General features: G+C 35.3%; 3 protein-coding genes across 5 annotated transcripts in view; 1 reads left to right on the top strand and 2 right to left on the bottom strand.

Moving 5' to 3' along the window:
- Nucleotides 1-1449: 1449 nt before the first annotated feature.
- On the bottom strand, nt 1450-7013 carry LOC136815818 (major facilitator superfamily domain-containing protein 12-like). The gene is made up of 7 exons (XM_067072270.1): nt 6885-7013; nt 5985-6599; nt 5421-5520; nt 4637-4733; nt 2369-2640; nt 1959-2051; nt 1450-1671 (listed from the first exon to the last, which is right to left on the bottom strand). The coding sequence occupies exons 1-7, from the start codon at nt 6890-6892 to the stop codon at nt 1450-1452; spliced, it is 1407 nt and encodes a 468-aa protein (XP_066928371.1). The 5' UTR covers nt 6893-7013.
- Nucleotides 7014-8801: 1788 nt separating this feature from the next.
- Nucleotides 8802-26053, top strand: part of LOC136815791 (receptor-type guanylate cyclase gcy-28-like) — a 33734-nt gene continuing 16482 nt past the window's right edge. The window contains exons 1-2 of the mRNA XM_067072244.1: nt 8802-9481; nt 24356-24559. Of these exons, the coding sequence (XP_066928345.1) occupies nt 8974-9481; nt 24356-24559 (712 nt within the window). The 5' untranslated portion in view covers nt 8802-8973. The remainder of the gene's footprint in view (nt 9482-24355; nt 24560-26053) is intronic.
- On the bottom strand, nt 10752-22352 carry LOC136815790 (probable glycine betaine transporter). 3 transcript variants are annotated; one of them, XM_067072243.1, is made up of 8 exons: nt 22128-22352; nt 18734-18883; nt 15114-15367; nt 14678-14840; nt 13981-14402; nt 13301-13495; nt 12615-12840; nt 10752-12035 (listed from the first exon to the last, which is right to left on the bottom strand). In XM_067072243.1, the coding sequence occupies exons 2-8, from the start codon at nt 18868-18870 to the stop codon at nt 11057-11059; spliced, it is 2376 nt and encodes a 791-aa protein (XP_066928344.1). In that variant the 5' UTR covers nt 18871-18883; nt 22128-22352; the 3' UTR covers nt 10752-11056. The 3 variants fall into 3 exon arrangements, with proteins under 3 accessions (XP_066928344.1, XP_066928343.1, XP_066928342.1); XM_067072242.1 differs by lacking the exon at nt 22128-22352 and adding an exon at nt 20611-20631; XM_067072241.1 differs by lacking the exon at nt 22128-22352 and adding an exon at nt 20298-20470.

Below are 26053 nucleotides of genomic sequence, written 5' to 3'. Positions count from 1 at the left end.
CGTATTTGAAACATTCGAATCCTGTAAGTCATCAAACAGAATAAAAAAACAAAATGGCAGAATTTTAGGCTCTAAAACTGGTCAGTCAAGTAGTTCGTGATCAGCGTTGATTGAACTCGATGAATGTGTGTTGAAATATATGAATAAGGTGTATAAAACTCGATGAATGTGACTGAACCACGACAAGGTTAACTGTAGCGGGACTCGACAAAGGTGTAGTGAACTCGATTGACATGTGGAATTGTGACGTCATGTCGTGCCAGGTAAACTTGTACCAATCCCTTTAGGTTTGATGAGTACACTTTTCCATGAAATATCCTATCTAGTGTGTAGATGAATTATACTTTTGTATGTATGGGCGATGGGATTCTGGGTAATGCTAATTTCATGCCAATATAATCCAAGTCTGGATATTTCGATTTTTGTAATTCTTCTTCTAAATCTAAACGTTGTGAAATTTCGTCGCTTATTGCTTGTGATTTGTGTTTTTCTGGAGTGGATTTCGTAGAGTTCCCTGTTGACAAGAAATATTCATTTGAGCACACGTTTTTTTATAAGAACAAACTATAAGAACATTAGCCAAAATATCAAGATTAAGTAGTAAAGTGTATCAAACTTAAGTTTTCTTGAATGTAACTTGGATGTAACATTTACGTTTCCTTATGTTTAGTGTATAATAGATTATAATATCGATAATATAATCATGTTGAATCCGACGGCACTTACCTTTCGATGCAGGGTTTTCAAGCTTAACATACTTGCAAATAATCCCCAAGAGGATAGTTGATATTAAAGTCGGGAGGATCGCCAAAATATAACGATATGACAAAATGATTTCGTCTTTGCCACACGTTGCACTGAAATGAAAGAAGGTCAGGTTGCGAAAATTTATAAAAACCCGAAAAATCAGTAATACCTCGAATAGCCTGGAATAAAGAAATTTTGGCGGAAAGAAAATTTATCAATGTTGGTGGTTTGACCGAAATCCGCCAGATTAAGTTTATTTTTTCTAATGGGATTTTCAAAGACACCATGAAACCATGCACACTGTATTTTCATGATTAATTTAGAAACAATTTCTTTTATTTACGGGTCTATCCAACCAAAATGATCACCTTTTTGTGCCAGTTTGAGAAGTTTATCACCTACCTTTGTCGATGGTATTTTGTATGTATGAAAGCTTGTATGAGAAACACAAAAACCGCGATGCTGATGTTCTCCATCCATTCACATAGTGATAAAGTTATGTGTTTCTTTTTTTCCTTGAAAATAATAAGACGAAAATGGGCCAATAAAACCTTAAGAGTGGTCCTTAAATTTTTGAGACTATGTTCAGTTTCACTAATGACATAAAAACCCGTGAAATTCGCAAATTTTAATATCCGCGAAATTTTATCCCATTGCAGTTGCCTTTATCGGCCCTTCAAACTTGTTTTTGAGAATAACTGCTTAGAGTGCAGCAGATTTTACCTTTTCTTTTAAAGCAATTTCAATAACTTTGCCTTCTCCATAGTATTCTTTCAACCAATTCAATGAAATCTCCGTCAGAAAGTTGATTCCAATGGAAAGAAATAACAAAGTTACAAACATGGTCAGGTGAGTTTCAGGTTTGAGTGTGCCACAAAGGAGTGAAAATCCAATAATGGCTGTGTAACCTATGAACCAACAAATCTGAAAATGAAAAATACACGTTTTCTATTAAAAGTGCTTTAAAAAAAACAGGAATGGGTATCAAGCAATAGTTGCTTAATTTCATCAAGTATAAGGCCAAGAGTATGATGTCGTAGAATTTAAGAGTCGGAAAAACTATTTTATTTTTGATGAATCTAAAGAAGGCACGTGACTGCACGGGGGTTTAGAATAAATTTTATTTCTTATGTTGTTCAAAACTATATGTAAGCAGCAATCATAAGCAACTTGTATGAGACGCAATAAATGATGACCTTTAATTCACTTACATGTGTTCCCAGTACTTGTATCATAAAATGAACAACTGCTTTGAAAAGCCAGTAGGTTGCAATGTACCAAAACAAAAGCCCACCGATCCATACCTGAAAAAGAATAAAAAACTTGATAATCTTTGGCTTTTTAAGTTTGTACTTAACGTAAACGGAGGTTCACAGACAATTTCTCGTTCCATATAGAGAAATTTAGTCAAGGTTACTTTTTTATGATATGGAAAAGAGGCGCATTCTTATGCTGACAAAGTAGATCCTTAAGAATTAGAACGCCGATACGAAGATTATTCGCCATTCGGCTCTTGCAAAATCGACCCCTAATCTTCTTGTAGCGTTACGGCTACATTTTCAACGATAGTCTACTCAACTACGAACTAGGTTTGTTTGCGGTGATGAAGAACAATGTTCACCTTTGAAGTTTGTAGGCTATCAATCAAATACAAAACCAAATAGAAATAAATCACCAACACCAAACATCGAGTTCCAATATATAATATTGAACGTATCCAAAATTCCTTGTCTTTGAGAATTCGATTGAAACTTATATCTTCTTTTTTAGAGAGAAGGATTCGGGCTAAATGATATGGGATTTCGTCGTCGTTTGATGGATTGTTTAGTTCTTCTTTTTCCTTTGTCGTTTCATCTCCATGTTCGTGGTTAGTCTCGATCACTTCAACATCTTCTAAATGGGAAAGAACAGAATAAAAACTTCAGAAGAAAGAAAAGAATATCTGTAGAGATTTTCAGTTCAATAGCACACCACTATGCAACTTTCAACATTTGACCCAAATTCAATCCCATAATCCTGTAATTGACTTGCAAAAAATAATTAATGCAAAGGATGATGGGATTAAAACTTGGACAAACATTAATTTTGATGTCTATTTTTACAATCGCTACAATATGCTATTCTAGTGAGTGTTTCTTATAGAGTGCATGATACGAGTACTACAGATATTGAGATCCAAATGTAGGTCTCGTGATGATCGCACGAAGCCCGAAAATCGAGTGTGAAATCAAGTTTATGTTCAGTTGATTAGAAAAGAGCTGTATTGCATTCAACCTTAAAATTAAAGATATTATTTTTATGATATAGAAAGGAGGCGCGCCTATTATGCTGACAAAGCAAAATTTATAGAAGAATTTCTCCATTTTTTTTCTTGCGTGGTGGCGGAAGGGGAGAATTGTTGTTCTTTCTTGCTTTGTAAGCAACGTAACGGTAAGAACTAAAGTCTGTCCAGATATAATTGGCAGTGGAAACAAGAATGTCTGTAACTTTTGATAGTCAAATATAATTATGGAAATTTTTTTTGCTTGTTTTAGAGAATCAAAAGTGCTATATTATTTGAATGTATTTTTGGTTGAAAAATTCGTAATTTTTAGCGGTTAAATTTGCGATTGCAAAAATTGAGCTTTTTTTCCACTTATGCTATAACGTTCATTTTTACACCAGTGGTAGTTCGACCTTAGGTTAAGAAGTTTGTTAAATTTCAAGGCAAACAGAAAAGTCCTTCGGAAGATATGGGACCCGAAATACCCCTTGGTAGCACTTTTCTGTGAAATATCAAATCTCCAACTTATTACTAAAAACGGGGGTTATATGTTATCTTTTTTGAACAGTGCAATTAAAAGTTGGAAAATGTTAAGTGTTGGTTCATTGGTATTATTGGTATCATTGATTATTTCGAAACGAAGTGAAATCACAGTACAGGGTGTCCCTAATTAAAGTATCGAGTTTGAACATGCGATTGAGGAGAAAAGTTTGTGTGTGTTATCGCTAAAATATAAGAACGTTCTCCATCACACAGGCTTATTACAAAAGGTAGTTACAACGTATAAATTAATCGTAATGACAAAGAAAAAAGAGGGAGAGCTTAAAATACAATTTTGTGAACACGCACATAAAACTTTCTACTCAATCGCATGTTCAAACTCGATACTTTAATTAGGGACACCCTGTACTGTGATTTCACTTCGTTTCGAAATAATCAATGATACCAATAATACCAATGAACCAACACTTAACATTTTCCAACTTTTAATTGCACTGTTCAAAAAAGATAACATATAACCCCCGTTTTTAGTAATAAGTTGGAGATTTGATATTTCACAGAAAAGTGCTACCAAGGGGTATTTCGGGTCCCATATCTTCCGAAGGACTTTCCTGTTTGCCTTGAAATTTAAAAAAACTTCTTAACCTAAGGTTGAACTACCACTGGTGTAAAAATGAGCGTTATAGCACAAGTAGAAAAAAGCTCAATTTTTGCAATCGCAAATTTAACCACTAAAAATCGCGAATTTTTCAACCAAAAATACATTCAAATATAGCGCTTTTGATTCTCTAAAACAAGCAAAAAAAATTTCCATAATTATATTTGACTATCAAAAGTTACAGGCATTCTTGTTTCCACTGCCAATTATATCTGGACAGACTTTAAGTTGAAGTATATCTTTAAAGCGACAGATTTCTATCATACCGTGATTGCGGTAAATTTTCTTGGTACGATTTCAATACTTTCACCTCCACTCCCGCCAACCAGGTCAGATTCTCATACTGTACAAAGCTTGCGTAGTAATCAGGAACTGCGCGGAGATAAGATTTATACTCCTCTCACTGGATTTTATGTAAGATTTCTTATAGATCAAGATGATATCTGTTATGAGAATGTTAGGTTTACCTTGATCATGCTTCGTAGCTTTGTGATTCTCGTTGAATATACAATGGAAAAGGATATTGAAAATGATCCCAAATACCATTATTGTCAAGGCTATGCTCTGAAATTGAAGAAATTGGGAAGAAAATGATGAGGTTGGGTTGAGTAAGAATAAAGGATACGATGTCAAGACTAGATATCCTAAATATCCTGTGTTATCAAAAATCATCAGAATTTTGAGATTTAATGGGATAAACATTCGCGGGATTAAATTTCGTGGTTGGGTCTATCCGCGAAATTCAAAAATTTCGCGGGGACTTAATTTCGCGGGTGGCACTATTGGGTGGCAATATTTTCACGATTTTGTGACTTTTACTGTCAAATCATGCATGTTGGTTGTTGAAATACACATTATTTGCGCCTCTTTGATGCAAGTAACCATTTAAATTGTATTTATTTGACATATTTTGAGTTTTGTTTAGAAATACTTTGCGGATCAGGCCCTTCCAAATTTCAATTGGGACTTAATTTCGCAGATTTTCGCGGATGACACCCAAATCCGCGAAATCCGCGAAATTTAATCCCCGCGAAAGTTTATTCCATTAAAGATAGTAGGTTTGGAAATGAAAGATGGCAATTTTGGGGATTTTTCAAGATGAAATATAGTATCAACTTAGAAAGTAGTCCTCGCTGTACACTATAACTAGCTGGTAATGAACGTTGTTTCAACGTCCATTGGACGTCTATACCGTCCATATAACGTTAGATGAACGTTGAAAAGATGTAAAATGCTGGGAATGATACATACAAGAAGTTCATTGGATTCGATTTTCTTGTTCGAATGAATAGCCAACACCAACCAAATCGTTGCAAACAAAAGAAGATCAGTAAAGCATTCATTTAACATGCTAAAAAGGAAAATGAAGTTTTTATTTATATGATACAACGCAAATACTAGTTTTCGTAGACTGTCAATCTGAGCGGATCAACCGACGATCTGAGTGGTTTCACAATAATCCAGGACAGAATGACAAAATCTGTTCTTAAAAGTGGGAAAAAATGCTGAAAATCTTAATTTAATTTTGACGTTTGACTATTTTGATCCACTATTTTGGTCAACCCCTTGTGGTCAAAAGAATGATCCATATCTGTTTCCGTAAAAACAACAAAAAAACAAACAATTACCGAGAAATTTTGGAATGCCTCAATACAGCTAATGACTTTCATGAATAATAAACTGCAGGAGGATTTAGTTTCAGTTTACCATAGGGTAGATTGACTTCACACATTTTGACATCATTCGACCCTGGTAAACTCGACCTTAATCCCTTCCCACGAAGATTTTAGCAAGATGGTTGATTTGCATACTAACCTACATTTTTGTATACTCTGTCTTGGTGAATCCAGCTTCACTTTCCAGTGTGATTTCTGAAGCAATTCGAGCATTAAACCAACAATTCTTACACCAAGGAAATAAAACAACATCATGAAAAAGTAAAAGATATCACGTCTGACCACGCCACTAAAAGGCTCTCTAAACCATGAACATGAACTAAATAACAAGGGTAGTGTGACCATGCTACATACAGCTCCGATACCATGTTGCATTTTTCGGCTACCGTAGAATTTGATTTTGATGCGAGGTTGCATACAGCGAAGCCCTAGACTCAAAAATGCTTCAAAGATTTTGACAAAAAGCACTAAGGCTCCTATTGTTAAATGACTAATTTGAATATCCTTGGTCATATGTACTAAGAGAAAAAAGTATACGAATTTAGTGTTCATCCAATAAAACGTTTGACCAATGACCAGTGCTTCTGTTTGTCTATTTGGCAGTTGATGAAAGAATGCTTTGATTCTGTCACATATTGAAGGTTCGTCGTTCTGGTCTGGAAATTGTATATTTGAAGCAGTTTCTAATCTGTAAGAAGGACCTGGTGAAGAGCTGTCTTCGCTGATAGGGCGTGGTGTGTGTCCATGTCCTTGCCTGAAAATGATCAATTTGCGATTAATCCTTGTAGAATCCAAGAAAAGATATTGAACTATTTCCCAGAATAAATAGCTATATTCTTGAGGGAGTTAGATTTCCTTTCCAAGGCAAGGAGAAAATATATGTGACTTGCAGAGAGGGGGATTTATCTAATGGAGAAAGGGGACAAACTGCTGGAACATGGCAGAAGTCTTTTAAGATACCTTAAAAGTTAAAGAAGGCTTAAAGGGGCTTCAGCAGATGAAAAAGATTCTTCCCTACTAAGATCAGAAAGAAAATTACCTGGTCATTTTTGAAATCTCAGTTCAGCACAATATATACTCTCTGGTGGGCTGTTCTACCAAGATGGTCGAAAAACGAGAAATGAAAATTCGTTTGCTTTCACCATTCTATTCTTCAGCCTTTTTTCAAATTTCATAATCATTTATATACAAATTTATAGGGGGTGGACCGTTGCAGATTATTTGACATGGAGCATGATGTAAAATAACAGTTTTTTTGTAAGAATGTTTTATTAAATCTTGTCTCCGAAAAAAAGCTTCTTTTGGAAAACCAAAGTATGTCCTTCATTGTCTTTCACGGAGTAGATTTTTTCTTTTTTCTTTTACATTTTCATTTTGGGAATTTGTAGATTTTTTTATTGGGTTTTATTCCCCTTTTGAAGATTCTTTTCAGAAAACAAAAAACCGCTTTTTAGTTTATAAATTGTATCAAAAGTTGCAGCCTTTTTTATCTCCCTTGTAGTTTATATCGAGACAGGCTTCATTAGACAAGAATAGTATCGTTTCTTATAAAATAAGGTGTTTTGAACAAATGAATAATTAAATTTTTCAACAAGCTCATCATGAGTCCAATTCAAGAAATTGATAAAGTTTGTAACTTCTTTTGAATAATGAAAAATCCCATACTAAAATCTCATCTATCATTCATTTTCTATTTTTCCTTCCCTCCAATCGCATCATAAAGGCTACCCTCTCACAACTTTATTCAGTTGTTTTAGCCATTGCCCTTTTCAACACCCCCTTTTCACAACCCAGGTGAGATTTTTCTAGTAAGTGGGGATAAAAATAATTGAGTGAAACTCGATAAAGGTGAATATCATCACTTTTTTTTGACTGGAGGTTTAAATTCTGTTTTTTTAAACACAAAAATTTCAGCGGGATTGATAAAATAGAATGATATTTTGCAATGGGGATTTCACTATTTCAATATTTTTGGTGGGGGCGAAAATTGGAATACTTTTTTCTAATGGGGACGATTTTCTGCGGGTAGGGGGTCCTGCCAGGACTGTGAGATAGCATTACTCTAGGTTAAATCGATGGCACATTGGGTCGTGTATTGTTGGGATTCACGCTTTCATTTGAAACCAGTAAAAAACCCCTGATCAACCCCTGAATAATCTTCACCTCATTCTTGACACGGTAGATTTGACCAAGAATGATCAAGAGTTTAGTTTTAAGGTTCAACTGCTTATGTCGATACTTCAAATTTTTCGGGTGAAAGCCGGTCGCAGTTTGCTAGCCAAAAGGAAATGAAGTAACCGCCCAAAAAAACAGTCGCCGAGGGAGTGTCCCGCAACATCTAGTCATCTTTAATCTTTCGTTTTAGCTTGCAATAATTGCTAAAACTAGAGAATTCTTTTTCCAACTTTACATGTATATGATATATGTGTATTGTACACCGCTGAATAGTTCGCACATGCGCAATGTTATGACGCGTGGTAAACCCAAATTTGGAGTAAGGTTTATGATGCATTGTTAACTGAAGGGACTAGAAAACTTGCTCGAGTTAAGGAGTCATTCAAGTTATAGAGGATCTAGTTATGGAAACATGTATATAATATTTGTGTATGGTACATCACTGAATAGTTTGCACATGCGCAAAGACTGTTTAGAATTTTAAATTCGAATTGAATCAAATTTAACCACACTACAATCGACAAAACAAATTCAAATTTGCTAAAATACAGTTATTTTGCATAGCAACTCCTAAAGAAAAATTATATAGCATATTAATTTCGAAAAAACAGTATATTTATTCTATTTAAAGAAATCTAACTTCAATTTTGTTATTTCAGGGTTCAAAGGAGTTTCAAATTTTTTAAAAACTTTACTTAAATACTGTCTCAAATAGCTGCTTTGATGATAAAATTGGTTAGTTTATAACTTGAGTAAAATTGTCGACAATTTTACCAACCTTGAGTAAAAGTAGCTTATTGATTCAGTGTTATGATTTTATTTCCCTATAAAAGGGTCCACGGGTCAGTTGTAGAGGATCTTTTTATCACTATAAACTACATTTTTACTACTTCTATTCGACAGGATTGGTCGTGTCATTTTAAACATTGAAAATTGAAGGACCATTCTCCATAATGAAGATGAAGAAAGCTAAAGAACGATTCAAAATCATTTTCACACCGATTATAATTTTGCTTTTTGTTGGACAAATCAAATCATTATCGGACAATTTTGTTCCACCCCGTAACCTTAAAAGTTTCAATATTGGTGTCTTGATACAAGATAACATAAAAGAGCACGCATACATCCGCGCGGCCCTCGCATTTGCTGCTGAATCGCTTAAACCTTACGTGGCTGAGTTTGGTTACACAATGAGGTTTGTACTTGGAAGCAGTGGCTACGACGGTTGTGATGAGCTCTCAAGTGTCGGTGAAGCGGCTAAACTGATCAATCTTCATGATGTTAAAGCGTTGATTGGACCTGTTTGTTCCGAAGGTTGTATCCCAGCAGGATTAATCGCTAATTATGAAAATGTACCGATTATTTCATATGGTTGTTCCAGTCCTTCGCTTTCGGACCCGTATAAATATCCGACCTTTGCCCGAACTAAACCGTACGCACGTACCACACCGGAATATCTCAGTAAGTGTCTTAATAGTGAAGTTAAGTAAATCGGTACCTAAAATCACGACGACGAACAAAAATTTAACAGGCTAGTGAGTTTCAACCAATAAATTTCGTATTTTCACTAGCCTAATACATTTTTCGTCCTTCGTCGTGATTATCCTGATATGCTTAACATCGGTAATAAGCTTCTAGTAGCAACATTTAGTGTTCTGCAAATGAATACACGTTTTTTATGAGAACAAACTAGACATGTTTTTTCTATAAGCATAACGTTTATAAGCATATGCAGTCTCAGTTTTTTGTACCCAAAAAAGGGCTCAATTGTTTAAGAACAATAGAATGCCAAGCATAATGCAAGCAATGACATAGGGGTGGAAACTTGCTTATTAAAAAACAACATGTATATAAGAATATCAGGCTTCGGTAGCAAAAGTATTAATATTCAATAACAAGTTAAGAACATTTTCCGGCTTTATTGACTCTAAAAAAAGTCTAAATTTCTTAAGAAATTGCACAAGAATACTCGTACTTTGAATTTGAGAACATTCGAAGGCTTCAAAAAAGATTTTTTCGTTTAAGGCGCACAGTTATTGTCTTAACCTTTCCAGCGCGCAACATTTTTATATCTTCAGCCCGTCTGCGCGCAACGTTTTTGGATGAAAATGCAATTTTCACGATAACCGTTATAACTTTTTGAAAAATTAACTTCAGAAAAGAACCCTTATATTTTTGGAAAGCCCTACCTTTCCCCTTTCTAAATATGTTTAACTGAGTACTTCAAACAATTTTGGACAGAAATTATGAAGCCAGACAAAAGGTATATGAAAAAACAATGTCGCGAAAAAGTCATGTTTTGGTGCAAAACTTCAAAAAATTATAGAGAACTGAAAAATTGATAAAAACACTTACTTTTTTCTTTAGAAGGTTTCTTTATAGTTAGGTAATACAATTCCATACTTTTGAAAAGCCAAATAAAACTCTAAAACACTTTTATAAACCCTTACTTTCATAGCTAACTTTCTGCCTCCTCCAGTTTCGCAAAATCACGCAACACAGCTTGGTCTACCATTTCTATTTTTGAAAAATGTTGCGTCATACCAAAACAAACCCCGATTGTTTCTTATCGGAAATTTCACGCTGATTCCGATTTTTTAATCGGTTTTACCGTACCTCTGACGGCTGGGGCGTAATCCGACCAAATATAAAGGTCACCTTAAAAACGTATCAGATACGTCTTTCGGAACGTATGGCGAACGTATCAGATACGTCTTTCGGGGCGGAAAGGTTAAATCCGCCAGCGTATACCTTCTGATTTTCCTGATTTTCAAAGTGCATATCTATGTACAAAAGTAAAATACGCTTCATTAACATTAAATTTTACTCTAAAATATTTTACAAATTCTGCTCATGAGAACAGTGTATTACAATGTCGTTTATAAAAATGATGGTGCACTTCTATTAAATACCAACATTTAGGGTAACAGCGGATAGAGAATTGACCTATCCCTATTTAACGCCCTTCAAAAGAAGTATTATACAAGCATTACAGACCAATGTTTATATCATTTTATTGTTTTTAATTTTTGTTATTTACATTTTTTGGTTTCCATTGGGCGGTGCACTAATGACATAACCACCATTTGAAGGGTAGGTGGGTGGTGGTGGGTAGTGGGCGTTTGAAGCGTTGGGAATATAAGTGCCGTTTACACCCATCTCAAGCCCGTTGTGTTGTTGCTCTTTGTATTTTTGGCCATACATCATTTGATCATTTTGTTGAGACAAAGCCAAAGGATACACCAACACCATTGTGAAAAGATCTTCAATCATGTTTCCTTCAATATCAAATTGCTCTCTGATTTCACCACGTACACCACTTGAGAAAGCGAAAAAAGCCATCAAACAGGCCCAAGCAACATATGAGATTTGCTCTACACCAACTTCCACAATCATCAAAATAATCCACAAATAGAATGGTAATCCAAACTGGATTGCGTACAAAATGAACATACCACCATTCGACTCTTGTTTGTCAAGTTTCAATCTTAACTTGGCCAGTCGATACCAGGGTGCAACGATATCGAGTGGAATCTGAGAGAGGATTTTGAAGTCGGCGAATGACCACATACTTCGATACCATCTCCCTTCTTGTTCGTCAATTTCACCATACTCCTCACGAACAGCTCTCCACATTGCAACACATGTCCAATTCAAACAAAATGTAAACGGCAGACCACATGCCACAGAAACTGTCTGTAAGGCAGAAAGCGCTTCTGAGCCTCCAGCTTTCAATAAAGCGGTTGCTGTAGCTCCCTCAGTCAAAGCCCAAAAGATTCTTTGCATTACAGGTGGTTCGGGGTTTCCATTGGCAGACAAACAGTCAATGACAAGAGAGCCAGAATCAGAACTTGTAACAAAATATAAGATGATAGCAATGAGAGACAAAACAGCCATCATCATTCCAAGATCTTTGTGTGACATCATCACATCGAACCACATTTCAGTTGTACCACGACAAGCCAGCATGGTTGTACCATACATTGCGTATACTTCATCCCATCGAGTGTTGTACCTAAGATTAACAAAGAATTTTGACTCTGAATAAATACTGTACAAGTTCTGAACTTTCCGTTATAACATAACCACTGATTACTGGATTTATGAGTTTTAATTCAAACCGAATGCTAATAAAAGAAGATTCAAAATTGTTTCCAAATTAAACCAAAATCATTGCTTAACTTTCAAGATAGAAGCTTTTTATCAAGCTTCGACTTTGAAAAAATGAGTGAACGATCGGCTGCGTTCATAAAGGATTGAGGCCTTTGCCATACACACTAAATCTCCCCAGAGCTTTATATGGACCTTAAAGTCAGTTCCTTAATTCCAGCAAACGAAAACTTTGATCCCAGGGTTTTTTGAAAGTGGTACCCTAATAGTGGTACACTAATGGGAGCACTACTCAATACCGGAGTAAATGTATCGAGAACGCTAGATCTAGTAGCGCCATTTGACGTTAATTTCTAACACTGCTGCAATGGCTTCTTTGCGGGTACCACGTTCAAAAAAAAAAACTTCTTAGCAACGATGGCGGACATGGCTTAGTCAAGTGTTTATGAAGATCAGTGAAGTAACTCGACATTTGGATTCTTACTTTGATGGATCCTGAACTGCTGTTTTGTACAAAGAGCAATTCATCCCAGCTTTCTCAGCTGTGTTTTGCATTTGAATTCCAACACCACCAAAGATGGCCATCCAAAGGAAAGAGTACAGGGAAGGTAATGTCAAAGTGTAAATGATGAAATCTTTGATAGTTCTTCCACGACTGATTTTTGCGATAAACATTCCAACAAACGGTGACCAGCTGATCCACCAACCCCCTGAAATCAAGACAACAAATATATTATGAGTAGAAAAGAAGAATAAAATGGCTTGTAAAACACAAACAAGTTTCTCCTAAAAATGATGTGTTATATATATATTGCGAACAATAAAGTAAACCCTTGTTCTCCGAGGACAGTGCTAAGGTCAGGCTACTGTCCCGGGCGGTACAAGGTTAGGAGTAGAGGCTGTCCACGCTCGTATGACTGTCATCACAGTCCTTCGACAGGCCGTCATCCTGACGGTCTTAGGCGCTTAAGCTAGACCTTACTTTACATGGTATATCCCCAACATCGCAGCCAAAACAAACAATAATTTATTACACAGAATTCAGCAAATTTCATAACATTTCAAGTCTACTATTCTTTACTCATTTCGACAAAGATAAATATTTTGGAACCTAATACATCCTAATACGTCATTTATTTGCCTGACTTTCTGACGTAGAAATTAACTTACAGTAAAAGATAGTCCACCCATCAATCCAATTTGGTGCTTCTTTGCCGTCAGGTGCATTTCCTTCTTGTGCAAAAGCATCTGTGTGAAATCCTAACTGGATGATCCATTGCAAGTAATAACCAATAGATTGAACGAACAGATTCAGAATGAACCAAGTGTCATTGGAGTACAGGATGAAGAACATGATGAAACAACCTGAAATTGAAAATTGTTTGCTGTCAAACTCGAACCCAGTTCCTTAGTTCGGTTTATCTATGATTATGACAGCACTCATGAAAGGTTGTGTTACGTCTATCAGTGAATCCAAAAAGTGGTGGAATTGGTTCTGGGTACGAGATTGCTATGTTTTTTTCTTTAAAATTTCACAGTTAAATAGGCCCGCAAGTGAAATGTTAAAATTTTAAGATGAAGACAACACGTTTTGTTCGTAGATTTAAAAAGCCGAAAGGACTAGATGCAGACAAAAAAAGTGAGTATTGGAAAGAATATTGTTGCTATTGTTTTCGAAAATCCGCGAAGCTTCTGATTGGTCAATCGTTGAAATTCTATTGTAATGTAACGTGACTTAGGTTAGATTTCCTACCTAACCACGGCACACTTTTCAGCAAAAGCTTTACATCTAGCCCTTCGGGCTTTATATATCTATGGTTTTGTCAAAGAACTAAAACGTAGTACCTTACCAATTCCAAAACAAACTTCTGACAATCTTCGAATTCCGTTTTTCAAACCACTGATAACAGAAATGGTAGCCAAAGCTGTGACACACCAAATGATGATAATTTGGTTGTCGGTACTTTCAGCAATATCGCTGTTGATTCGATGAATTCCATTGTTCAATTGCATGACTCCCAAACCAAGACTCGTGCAGACACCAAACATAGTGCAAATGATGCATAGGATGTCGATTAAATCACCGATGATTCCATAAATGAGGTCTCCAAGAATCGGATAGAAGCATGTCCTCATCGTCATTGGCAATCCTTTTCGGTAACTCAAGAATCCGAGCAGCAAGCCGATGATCACGTACACAATCCAACCGTGGATCCCCCAATGAAAATACGTCAAATTGATGGCGTCTTGAGCCATTTGATTGTCCGAATATCTAGAAAATCGAATCAGAAATATGGTTGGCCTTAAGCAATGGATGTGGTAAGATAACTGACACAAATTAATTTTTCTGAAGTTGTGGTAAGGCTTCCATAAAATATAATGTTGATTTGTTTTTAACTTTCGATGCAATGCATGTGGTAAGGCGTTCACAGACAAAAAGCGTGAATTAAAACCGGTTTACACTTTCGATGCAATGCATGTGGTAAGGCGTTAACAAATAGGAAAAAGTGAACATTTGAAACTAAACACTTTCAGTGTGGATTATACCTATCATGGTATCGATTTCCAAATGGTGCTGAACCAGACACAGATCGATAATGCCAGACAGGCTCTGCGACACCATAATAAAATAATCCAATAGCAATACCAGCTGAAAATAACATCATGAAGTACGTCCCATCTGAAAACTCTGGTTTCTCGTCATCTTTACCTAAAGAAATGAAGTGTTGTGTGTTTATAGGAGTCTTCATATGGAATTATTAACTTAAAAACACGTTCACTGCCGAGCCTATTTCAGAAATCGAAACTTGACCTCTTAAAATTTCATTATACATCAATCAAACAATCTAAAACGCAATAAAAAAGAAAGTGAAAGTTTCTGTAACAAAAGTTACGGCCCTTTGAAGTAATACTGGTATTTTGAGCCTTCTACTACGAGTGTACGCATAGATGACAGCGAACAAAATAATCAACATATACATACCTAATTTGAGGTTCGAATATTTCGAAAAATAGAGAGCAATGATAAAAACAGCCCACACATCTTGAGTGACAACATACAGCCATGTCCATTTCTCAGTGACCCAAGTTTTGACGTCTTTCATGAAGTCGTTTGCACCATCAGGATAAACAACACACAAGATGACAAAAATCCAAATGATGGCCGCTGAAACGATTGTGGTGATCGGGTTGAAATAAAATGAAAGCGGTCCAATTTTGAAAGAAACATGGTGACACCTGAAATAATACAAAAACCAAGTTGGCTAATGAGCAACGTGACCACAGTTTCGATTTCAATGAAATCTTACCTGTGGCGACATACTATTACGCAGAGGCTGCACTGTTGAGATTATTTGCAGGTGGCCGTTTGAGAAATTGCAGAAAGTAGCACGTCAAATCTTTCTGTTATTTATTTGAAAGCGCGTGTAACTTCTTGCATGGTTTGTCAACGATAGTTTTTCGAGTAATTGCAAACTTCCTCTTGCTGGCTATACTGAGACGATTGTCAGGCGCCTGCAATACAACTGCTTGCAACTTGCAAGTTTACCATTTAAAAAATCGAAGATGGGGGACACCTATTGTTCGCTAAGCAGATTATATCATTGCACATAATTCTAATTTATGAATGTTCTTCTGAGAATTGTAAATATCTGTTAAACGAGCCCGCGGAAAATTTGTTTCCTTTACAAGAGAAACTTTGCCTCGTCTATTCGACAACCTGGTTACTATAGTATTTTCTAAATGTGCGCCTCAAAAAGAATCTGGATTTGCGTATCACAGTAGGTAGTTGGAAAATCTTATTTGTATCTTAATACTTCATTATGATGCAGGCCCGTACAAACGAATAATAGAAGTTCGTATAAAAGCGAGAGTGGACTTCACTTCCCATCTCTCTTACGAATCTATAAAAGCCGGTCTCCATATGCGCAAGTTCCGATCGCACTTTTTCGAGAAAAGCTACCATGCTATTGGTCAAAAGAGAAATGAAGCAATTCCATTTGCGCGATATGACGTAACGCTTGAAAAAAGTTAAAATATGCTCAACTTTTTTTTCGAGCGCGCGCTACATTTTTATGACGTAATCTTTTTTTCGAGCAAAAAGGGTTGAAGCCAAAAGGTGCGATCGCAGCGCGCGCAAATGGAGACCGGCCTTAACGGACATTGTTTAGATTAGATGAAATTCTTTTACGCTGTCAAAGAAAAACATAATCAAAAGACTGAAAGACCGATACTAAAACACTAAGAGTGCTTTTGTAGATTGGGATCAAGCTGTAAAGAAAGAAAATATTTAAGTCAATTTTTCAATAAAAGAGCGATCATTTTTGTATTTTTGACGATGTTTGTATTATTCACGATGAGAAGGTTCAACATGATAACTGTTACATATATATTTCAAATATTACTGTATACGGTTTACACATATAATCCTACTGTTAATAAGATTGATATCAAGCTGGTTGAAGTTTGTACTTAACTCAGCATGTGCCCATTAAATGAGATGCGAGGATCATTCGATTTCCAATAGCGCTCCGCAACACATACGTCATAATTATTATTTTTCACTTTTTTGACATTTGTACGAGTTGCAATCCCACAATTCAATGCGGCTGAATTAAAGATACGTGCAAGTTGTTATATATATATTTTATCAAATGATGCAATTAACGTGCAAAAGAGATTAACGCAAAGGTTGATAGGATTGGAACTCGTACAAACACATCGAGAGTAATGAAATCGATGGTAATGATTATGTCAAAAATAAAATCTATTTTTAGATTCAGCGCGGTGCGCTATTTTGTGTCGATTATTAACTTTCAGATAGCTAATGACCATAAAAGAGCAAAATTAATCATGATCTAACTTTAGATGCAAATTTCTTCACCTAATTCTCCAATTATTTAAAATCCAATTTTCCTGTTCCTTTTTGTTACTGTTCTTGTTCTGTTCGTAGTGGCCCTTCGTGGAAACAATTCTTGAGCTGTCTAAAAGCTCTAGAATTTTTCGGAGCCAGCCACTTAAAACATTCGTTATTATTATTATTATTATTATTATTTCTAAATTAACTCGCCCCCTCCCTAAATGCCCAGCTGGAATTTCTGTTAAATTTTATGATTTTTTCATCCCATCAATGAAGACAATTTCAAAAAATCGCAATACCTCTCATAGCTATGTTTGCGTATTTATTCAGTATGCATAATTTAAAAATATCTATAGATATCGATAGCTATTGTTATCGTAACTTTTATTAGATTTGAACGCTGAAAATCCTAAAAATTAAGAAACCGGCTAAAAAATTAATCCAAGTAAGAGAATTTAACTGTAATCCCAAACCCCGCCCGAGATATCACTTTTATATCGATACTTTAAAATATTTTCCGTAATAATAGGTTTAATTTTGCGAATCTGCAAATTTCAGTTGACGGCGCGGTCCAAACTCGAACTCAGTCCCTTAATTCGCTTTTTTATGATTTTGATAGCAAGTATGGCTTTAGGTGTGACATTAGGTGCGGCCCTTGAAAAGCCAATTTGTTGTTTTCAGCCGAGAATCTGATCTTGTAATTTTCGTGTGTAGATTTAAAGGCTTTGTTTTTACATAAGTGTTCCCGTTTCATATCAGACAGTATCTTCCTATTGTTATATTATAATGTTTTTGTTTTCCTCTTTCTGACCAATCTTGCTCCACATCCGTATCGATCCAATGTAAAAAAGCTTGTTAATTTAAATTAATGAGTAAGCAAACGATATCACTCTTATTTAAAAACAAGCTCTTTAATTTAGCAATTCACGATACCGTGCATAATTTTTGATTCATTACTACTGAAAAATAATTTCCTCCTTTCCCCTCGCTAAGGGCGGGGGGGGGGGTTCATGGGGTATCCGATTCCGCTATTCCGCCAATTTTTCTCAAATTTCCGTCAAACCGTCTAAGAATTAACCGAAATTCCGTCACCGAAAATTCCCTTGAAATTCAAGATTTTTGTCAAAAGTTCCGCGAATTTTGAATATTTTTTGCCAATTTCGAAATTCCGCGAAAATTTGCTAAATTCTGTTTTTCCGCACTAAAATTGTCTAATTTTCCGTCACCGTCGGAGAACCCAATTTTCGAAATTCCGTCTAAATTTTCGTCAAATTCCGCCGCTCCGTCCGAAAATTCCTCCGGCCGATTCCGCTCCTCCGCAAACCATGAAACCCCCTTACTACAATGCTGATGGGTCGGTCAGCCAACTGCAACTTTTCGGCTGGAATACACAACCAGCATTGTAGTAAGGGGGGGAGGGGGATAACTGATAAAATTAACTTAATTTTTGAAAATTATTATATATTATGCACGGTATTGCAGCAATCTCATGCGATTTTTCGAGTTTTATTATCGGGAAAACACAAAATTAGTTCTCGTGAAAATTAATCTGAAGAAAGAATCAATTTTAATATCAAAACGAATTTACCCCTTTTCCTCATAAAATAAATGTTAACCCTTTCCGTGTCATATACCAACATGGGATGTTTGAAATCATGATTTTGGAATTTTAATTTTTGTTCTCCTAAAAGAAACTTATGATTCATCAACAGAAAAAAAGACTCCAAACTTGAAAGAGAATTCACCTGTTCATTTGATCATGCGCCAAACGCTCAACATTTCTGGATTTGATTTTTTCCAATCTCTTCCGTTGTTCCTCGCTCATTTCTGCAGGATGGTCTGCACCATTTCTCATTACTTCTTCATCAACTTTCGATTCCATGTTCGAAGGGACTCTGTAAAAAAATGAGAAAAATTCTGTCAAAAAATCTGCATACAGTATGTTACAAGATGAAGGATGGCGCAGAAACTGTTCAATCTTTCAATAAAGAAATGCTTGTAAACTCCATCGAATATGTCAATATTTCTTTAGAAAAATTGTTATTTTCAAAAGAAAAAAAGTTGAACGACCATTTAATTACTTTCATTTAATGCTCATGTTTTCAATCAGGCCTATCTTTTTGACTTCGCCTTTTTTTATTAGCGATGTACTTTTACTTTTACTTTTACTTGCGCACGCGCATAAATAATTTCATTTAAAGAACAATTTAACAATGTCATAATCTCTTTTTAATTCATTCGCATCGCTGCGAGGGAGCGTGTTCGTTCAACCAATTTTATTTTGTAGCGATGATTGAAATGGGATTTCATTAATGCATTTCCATCAAAAGAGCTGCAAGTTTAAGCGGAAACATAAAGCTGAAAAAATGTTTTAAAAAACTTTTGACGTTATTTTCTTAACAATTTCAGAAACGGTAGCTGACTTTTTCTAAAATACAACTTTCTCAAAATGTTCCACATTTCTGATTTTCAGCATATGTTGGAAAACAGATTACAATATGGTCATTTTTCATGTCTCGATTATTCAATTCCGAATAAAAGCCATCCAGGGAAAAAAAAAGAGAAACACCTGGGTAATCTAGTTAAAAAAGACCGAAAGTAAATGGTAGACAAAGTAATGAGCCAAGGCAAAACGAGATAAGGGTACCACTATGAAAGAAAGCGCCTCCGCACCGGCGGTCGATAAATTTTAGCAATCTTTCTATGAATATTTTTTGCGCTGTTGCCGATTTCATTTACGTTGCGTTTTTGTTGGTGATGGTCCAACATCCAACGGTATTGAGGAAATGAAAGTTTGACGCAATTGCCCTGCACACCTTAAAGGAACATAATAAGGTAATGAAGAAATTTGTAAACTAAAGTCTGTCCAGATATAATTGGCAGTGGAAACAAGAATGGCTGTAACTTTTGATAGTCAAATATAATTGCGAAAATTTTTTTTTCTTGTTTTAGAGAATCAAAAGTATTTTTGGTTGAGAAAATTCGCGATTTTTAGCGGTTTAATTTGCGATTGTAAAAATTGAGCTTTTTTCTACTTATGCTATAACGTTCATTTTTACACCTGTGGTAGTTCAACCTTAGGTTAAGAAGTTTGTTAAATTTCAAGGCAAACAAAAAAGTGTTTCGGAAGATATGGGACCCGAAATACCCGTTGGTAGCACTTTTCTGTGAAATATCAAATCTCCAACTTATTACTAAAAACGGGGGTAGTGATATGATTGATGAAACAGTTTTTCGATCAAACAAATGATAATATCAGCACTTCAAAGAGAATTTGAAATCAGATTCGGAAAACGTTTTGATACTCACTTGTACTTATGAAGAAGCTCTGTACTTTCTTCCTGCATTTTGATGATTAATTAGTTCACAAAATTCCCTTTTTTTGTCTCGCTTACTCCATGTAATCATTAAAACAAAATTACAAACAGCCAAATAACAAAAAGCTAACCTCTGTAAAATACTATAACTGCTACTGTATTTCTGTATTTCAAACACTGAAAGATTTATGATTTTAACCAAACGGAAAGATGCGAAATCGCACAACACAGTTTCAAAATCAGACGCAGCGGGGCACTCCTAATCCACGCTATCCCTCATTTATTACTTTAAACTGATAACTTACTTCATTTTCGAAAGAAATCAATTAACTGGTTGACTGACTGGGTTAAAACAACGATATATTAACACTGGGTCAAACGGTATATATTGGTTACAATGACCTGATATCAGCTGCTCGTAATTTTCTTACGCGCTCGGTAAACTGAAGGCGCTTGAAAATTATACATCTGAGGAAAATAGTACTCCCGCGGAAAATTCTACAATAAAAATCTTGTTGTGCGTCGGAAAGTTAAAAACTGATACGGCGCCCTATTCATAAACACAATCACGCAACTTTGTTGTCGTTCCTAGTCCTTTCAGACGAACGTGGTCCTTACGATTTCGAGATTGCATATTCGTCAGATTGTTATGTTTTCACAAATCCCTTTAGAGATTCAGCGTGGTGCGCAGAAAACATTCACAGTCTGATCTCAGGTTAGGTTACAGCGACTGTTAGTCTTGGTAATATCCTTAAAAATGCTATTTTTGTACATGTCAATGTCTGTATTAATTTGGTTACTGGCATATCACTGAAACCTCCATTAAATTTGCAACTTCAAAGATCTAATTTGATCACTACTGTGTCTGGTTTTGTCATTCAGATTATGTTCTGACGATTTTCCGTGACGAATTCCTGTATAGGAAAAACCCACTCCATCGAATCAATAACCACCATTCATTATCAGATTACAGTTTCTTTTGGAACCGCTATATCCTTTATTATTTTTATTTAGAGCGAAGTGTTTGGGTAAAAATCCATTCCGCCTTTTTCTGACGTACTTCAGTTATCTACCACATTAGTCTCACAGAATAGTCAGAAATTGTAAACAACAATTGATTCCCACTACATATGGATTCTTAAAGACACCGAAAACAGAACTTGTTCGAGCGTAGAAGAGCTACAATCATGGTTGTAATATATTTGAGAAAAAAGGGAAATTCCCACGAAATCTTATAGCCACAATCGATTTGGAAGTGCTCTAAATTAGGTTGGAAGGGTAGAGTTTTAACGTCGAAGAATGGTCCAATAGGGCTCAGAATATAGCCTGGAAGTCTATAAACCCCTCCCGAATTGAAATATTCGAATAAGTTTATTAATTAGTCCAAAAGCGACTTTCTCGCTCGAACTTTAAATTGCTAAAAACGAGGAATTAACCAAAATTTTCAACATATTTTGACCGAGATTGTATATCCAAAAGAGGACATCTAGACTCCACCTTAACCACTCGTAGAAGCGGAAGACACTAATCAATTGAGTGACCAGGATTTTGACCTGGAGTTTGATGGTAGAGGAATGGTCGAATAACGTATTCAAGATATGTCCTCGATTTTTAAAATTTGAAAAATTCAGAAATTTACGTTTTTATCAGATTCAACTCGTTTAGCCGATGAAAAAAAATGATGGAGTACAAAAGTAGCTGTTGATACTGGTATCAAGAAACTCTTCCTGCTGCTGTATCATCGATGGTAGTTAAAATTACTATAAAATGTATTGGCGCTTTTATGGAAGTAAAAATCAAGAAATTAAAACGAAACACTTACAATTTTTCTTTAGAAGCAAGATAACCTTACACTTTCTTGATGGTACAATATTAACTGCATAAATATTGCAATGCGCAAAAACTAATTAGCTTTTATAATGAGAAATGTTCCTCTGTAATGATTACTCAGCGTCGTCAGTTTCGGTTTTATAATAACAGGAAGCATTGTATGTTTTTGGAGCGTCACTAACTTATCATCTGTGAATGAGTGTTGCAAACAAAGTACATCTCTATATTCCTTATAAGGAAGAAAAATACTCTCCTGGTGATAGTTTGAAAACACCATCAACAAATATTTCCTTCGTGTAGTCTACAAAAATGTCCCTTTTCCTTTTAATGCGACTTTCGAAAGGTTTTCTGAAATTTGATTAGCTTCTTCAGATATATTGATTTCAAAAGAGACTTTGTTCGAAAAAGACTTACGTTGCGAAAATCATTATCTAAGAGGTTTAAACAAACCGCAAATAGACGATTTGCAGCAAATTATAATATTAAGGGACTAGTTCCCATGGACCTGTTTGCTTTCCGTTGACAGGACGACGGAATAGTTTTCGGATTAAATTTATATTATAAATTTATATATGCACAAAACAACAATATTCAAAAACAGAGGACAGGTCCAAGTGGAGTCCCCGATCACGCCCGCAGAGTTCTCCACCCCAACGAAGCCCCTGACCACATCACGCCAAAACAAAATTCTAATCACGCCTTTCACGCCAAAAATCTCTCTCAAATCCAATCACGCTTTATGAAGTGATAGATTACGCCGTCACGCCAAAAAAAATAACAATCAAGACATCACGCAAACTGCTGGGGGCTCAAAAGCAGGCTGTAAATAACTCTGGTTTCTCTTGGACTCCATCACACAAGACTATAAATGACATTCTTAACAGTTTGGAAAAATCTCATCGAATTTCACTAGATAAAGGTTAGGTTGACGGGTATGTCCGAGCCAAAATTTGCAAAATTGACCCTGTAAGAGACTAAATTTCGAAAGCCCCGTTTTCACGTTTTTACGACAATTTTTAGCCTTCATTTTCAAACTTTGGTCCAAATTACGAGAATTTATGACCCTGTGAGAGAGCCGATTTTTGCAGTTTCATGTTTTTTTATCCCTGTGGCTCGCACACACCCGAAACCCATTGTTCCTAAAAGCCTTGGACTCTATAGTAGGATTCTTTAATATGCTAAATAATTGCTACATAACTTTCTTTCTGCCTTTACTCCTTCTAGCTCAAACTTTATCAATTTTGAAACCTTTCTCTACTGCAAAAGTTGTTTGCTCGGTCAAAAGTATGGATCAAATTCAAAGTTAAAACGGTTTAAAAATTTCCAAATAGGTCTAACAAAGGGAGACTTTTAATTAGTATAACCATGAAATTGAGATATTTTAAAAGAAATATTTTTTGTTTGGGATAAAAAATATTGTGAAACGCAGCATGACAGATTTTTTAGATATTTATTCAATTTTAAACTTTGATATCAATTATTTTTTATTCCTGTGCTAGCTTTGACTCCTCCTCTATTCTCCTTTACCCTTCTTTTCGAAATAATACAAGTTTTATTTTTATGAAAACTTCAAAAGTTTTCAAAACTTTTCGAGGTTCTTAAGTTTTTCAGTTTTAAACATCTAAAAAGTTCTTTAAAATGTTCTTGTTTTCACCATTTCGTGAGTCATTTTTGCGTAGTTTCTAAGAAATTGGGTGTTTCAGCGTCTTCAAAGCCTTAGAATATTTTTAAGGTAATTTGGCCATCAGAGCCCTATATTCTTATATAATTTGTTCTTATAAAAGAACGTGTGATGGATCTGATATTTTTGCTGGGTTCCTCAGCATGGAAACAAAAAATATTCCTCAATACTTTGTTTTTGTTGCTCATCTAAAGACACCGCTGTCTCACAGCCCCATTGAAACTTTTTCCAACAGCGGGGATAAAATTTTCCATTGTAATCCCAATGTTCCAAGCTTAAAAACTCCAGTGGAATGATTTTGGAGTGCAATTTTTTATAATTTTTGAATCGGAATGTAACCACAGTCAATTTCCCAGTTGGGCTGAAACCATAGGGCATTTTTCCCATCAGGGCCTATATTTTGGCCAAATTTTTCAACTGGGTCTGTGACACAGGGGTGTCTCCTTTAATAATTCTCCTCCCCACATCTATATTTGCTTTGCAATAATGAATTAAAGTCTCTTTCTTTTAATTTTAATAGTTATCTCTATAATTTTTAGCCCGTATTATCCAAAATTCTTTATCGAAATTTAAATGGAATCAATTGGCTATCGTGTATTCAACAGAGGAACGCTTCGCAGAAACATTTGGCATTATTAAAGATTCAATTGACTCTTCAAACTATACCACACTTTATCCCTTGGTACCCATTGAAGCTTATGAATTTCCGCAGATTATCAATATTTTGAAGGCTCAAAGTAGAGGTGAGATCAAGCATTTACTGTAAGGTCCCAGAGAAACGTCTTCCCCGCTATTTATTTTTGAAAATATTTTCAACTGCCACAATTACTCTAAATAGCCTGGTTTTAGCTTACAATTACCTTATTTTGGGGGGGTTTTTGGTACAATTTCCAAACAGCTTCGCCGCCGCCTCGTTAAAACCATAAAATGAAACAATAAATTTTGATGATATTCCTCTTGGGAATACCTAGCTAACAATGTCAACACTTTGATAAAAGTCTCTGTTGTTCTACTCTTCTCAAGTCTTTTATCTGTATCATAACAACAATAAGAGAGGCAAAATCATCGTCAGCTTGTCAAAACTCAGACTAAAATTTCTAAACTTTGACTCAAAAGTACTGAATAATTTTAGAGAGTATTATGGGATTCAAATTATGATGTTCTTTTATGACGCAGACTCTAAACTTTGGCATACTATTTTTTCAAGTCGTAAAAAAAGTTATTGGAGTGACAAAAGTGTTTCAAAAGTATACACGCAGTTGAAATTCTGCATTTCAGAGTTGAAAGTGTTGCTAAAATATATTGCAAACTTGTGAAAAAATTGGAGAATAGTAATGTTCAAGCTCTATCCAATCCTTTTACCTAGTAATTCATAGAAATAAAATTGTGACGGAATATTATCGGACTTTTTATACCAATTTTGAAAACAGGCAGCAACGAAGCATAGAATTACTATCAAATAGAATAAATACAAGCTTTTTTCCTTAAAATGAAGCGTGTCTGTGTGAGGTCCCTTAATTGCAATGGGAATGCTATTGCACGTGTTAAATGATAATGTGTTTTCTTTGTTCTAATCGTGTTTTAATTGCATATTTTCTCATGGTTGGTTGAATTCTTTTGAATTTTAGAAAATTATGCACATAATTCGACTATTTTCAAATGAAAATTGGGGACACTGCGGTCCCCTAAAAACATATAAGAGTTATATAGTTGAAATCAGCTCCTTACAAAGATTCACCAGTGTTGAAAACTATTTGAAAACGCATTTCTAAGTAGAGATAATTTTGTGTCAAGGTTTCACCTAAATTAGTTATTCCTTTCATGTAGACTAAAATTTAATTTTTAAATTTTGGAGTGAAAATAGATTGAGTCACTAAATTTCAGATCCTAAAATTTCGGATCGAAAGTGAAAATGGATTTGTAAATATCAAAAAATTTAAAAGATAAATGTCCATTAGATGTCCATTTATCTGTTCATGGTGAAACACACAGAAGAACTTTCATTCTATAGAAGTAATACGACTCGATACTTTTTTTCGGAACACCCTGTAATGATAGATGTTACAATTTTTGGACCTACCTGGAGGTCCTATAAATTAACCTGTGTTCGTCCGTCCGTCCGTCCGTCCGTCCGTCCGTCCGTCCGTCTGTTACCAACTTTTCTCGGGATTGAATCATAGGAATCTTTTGATTTTTGGTACAAAGGTGCAAAATGGTAATGGGCAAAATGTGACGGA

Source organism: Clytia hemisphaerica, unplaced genomic scaffold, assembly GCF_902728285.1.
Source record: "Clytia hemisphaerica strain Z4C2 unplaced genomic scaffold, Clytia hemisphaerica genome assembly, whole genome shotgun sequence".
Lineage (NCBI taxonomy): Eukaryota > Metazoa > Cnidaria > Hydrozoa > Leptothecata > Clytiidae > Clytia > Clytia hemisphaerica.
This window is presented reverse-complemented; position numbering and strand designations above follow the sequence as displayed.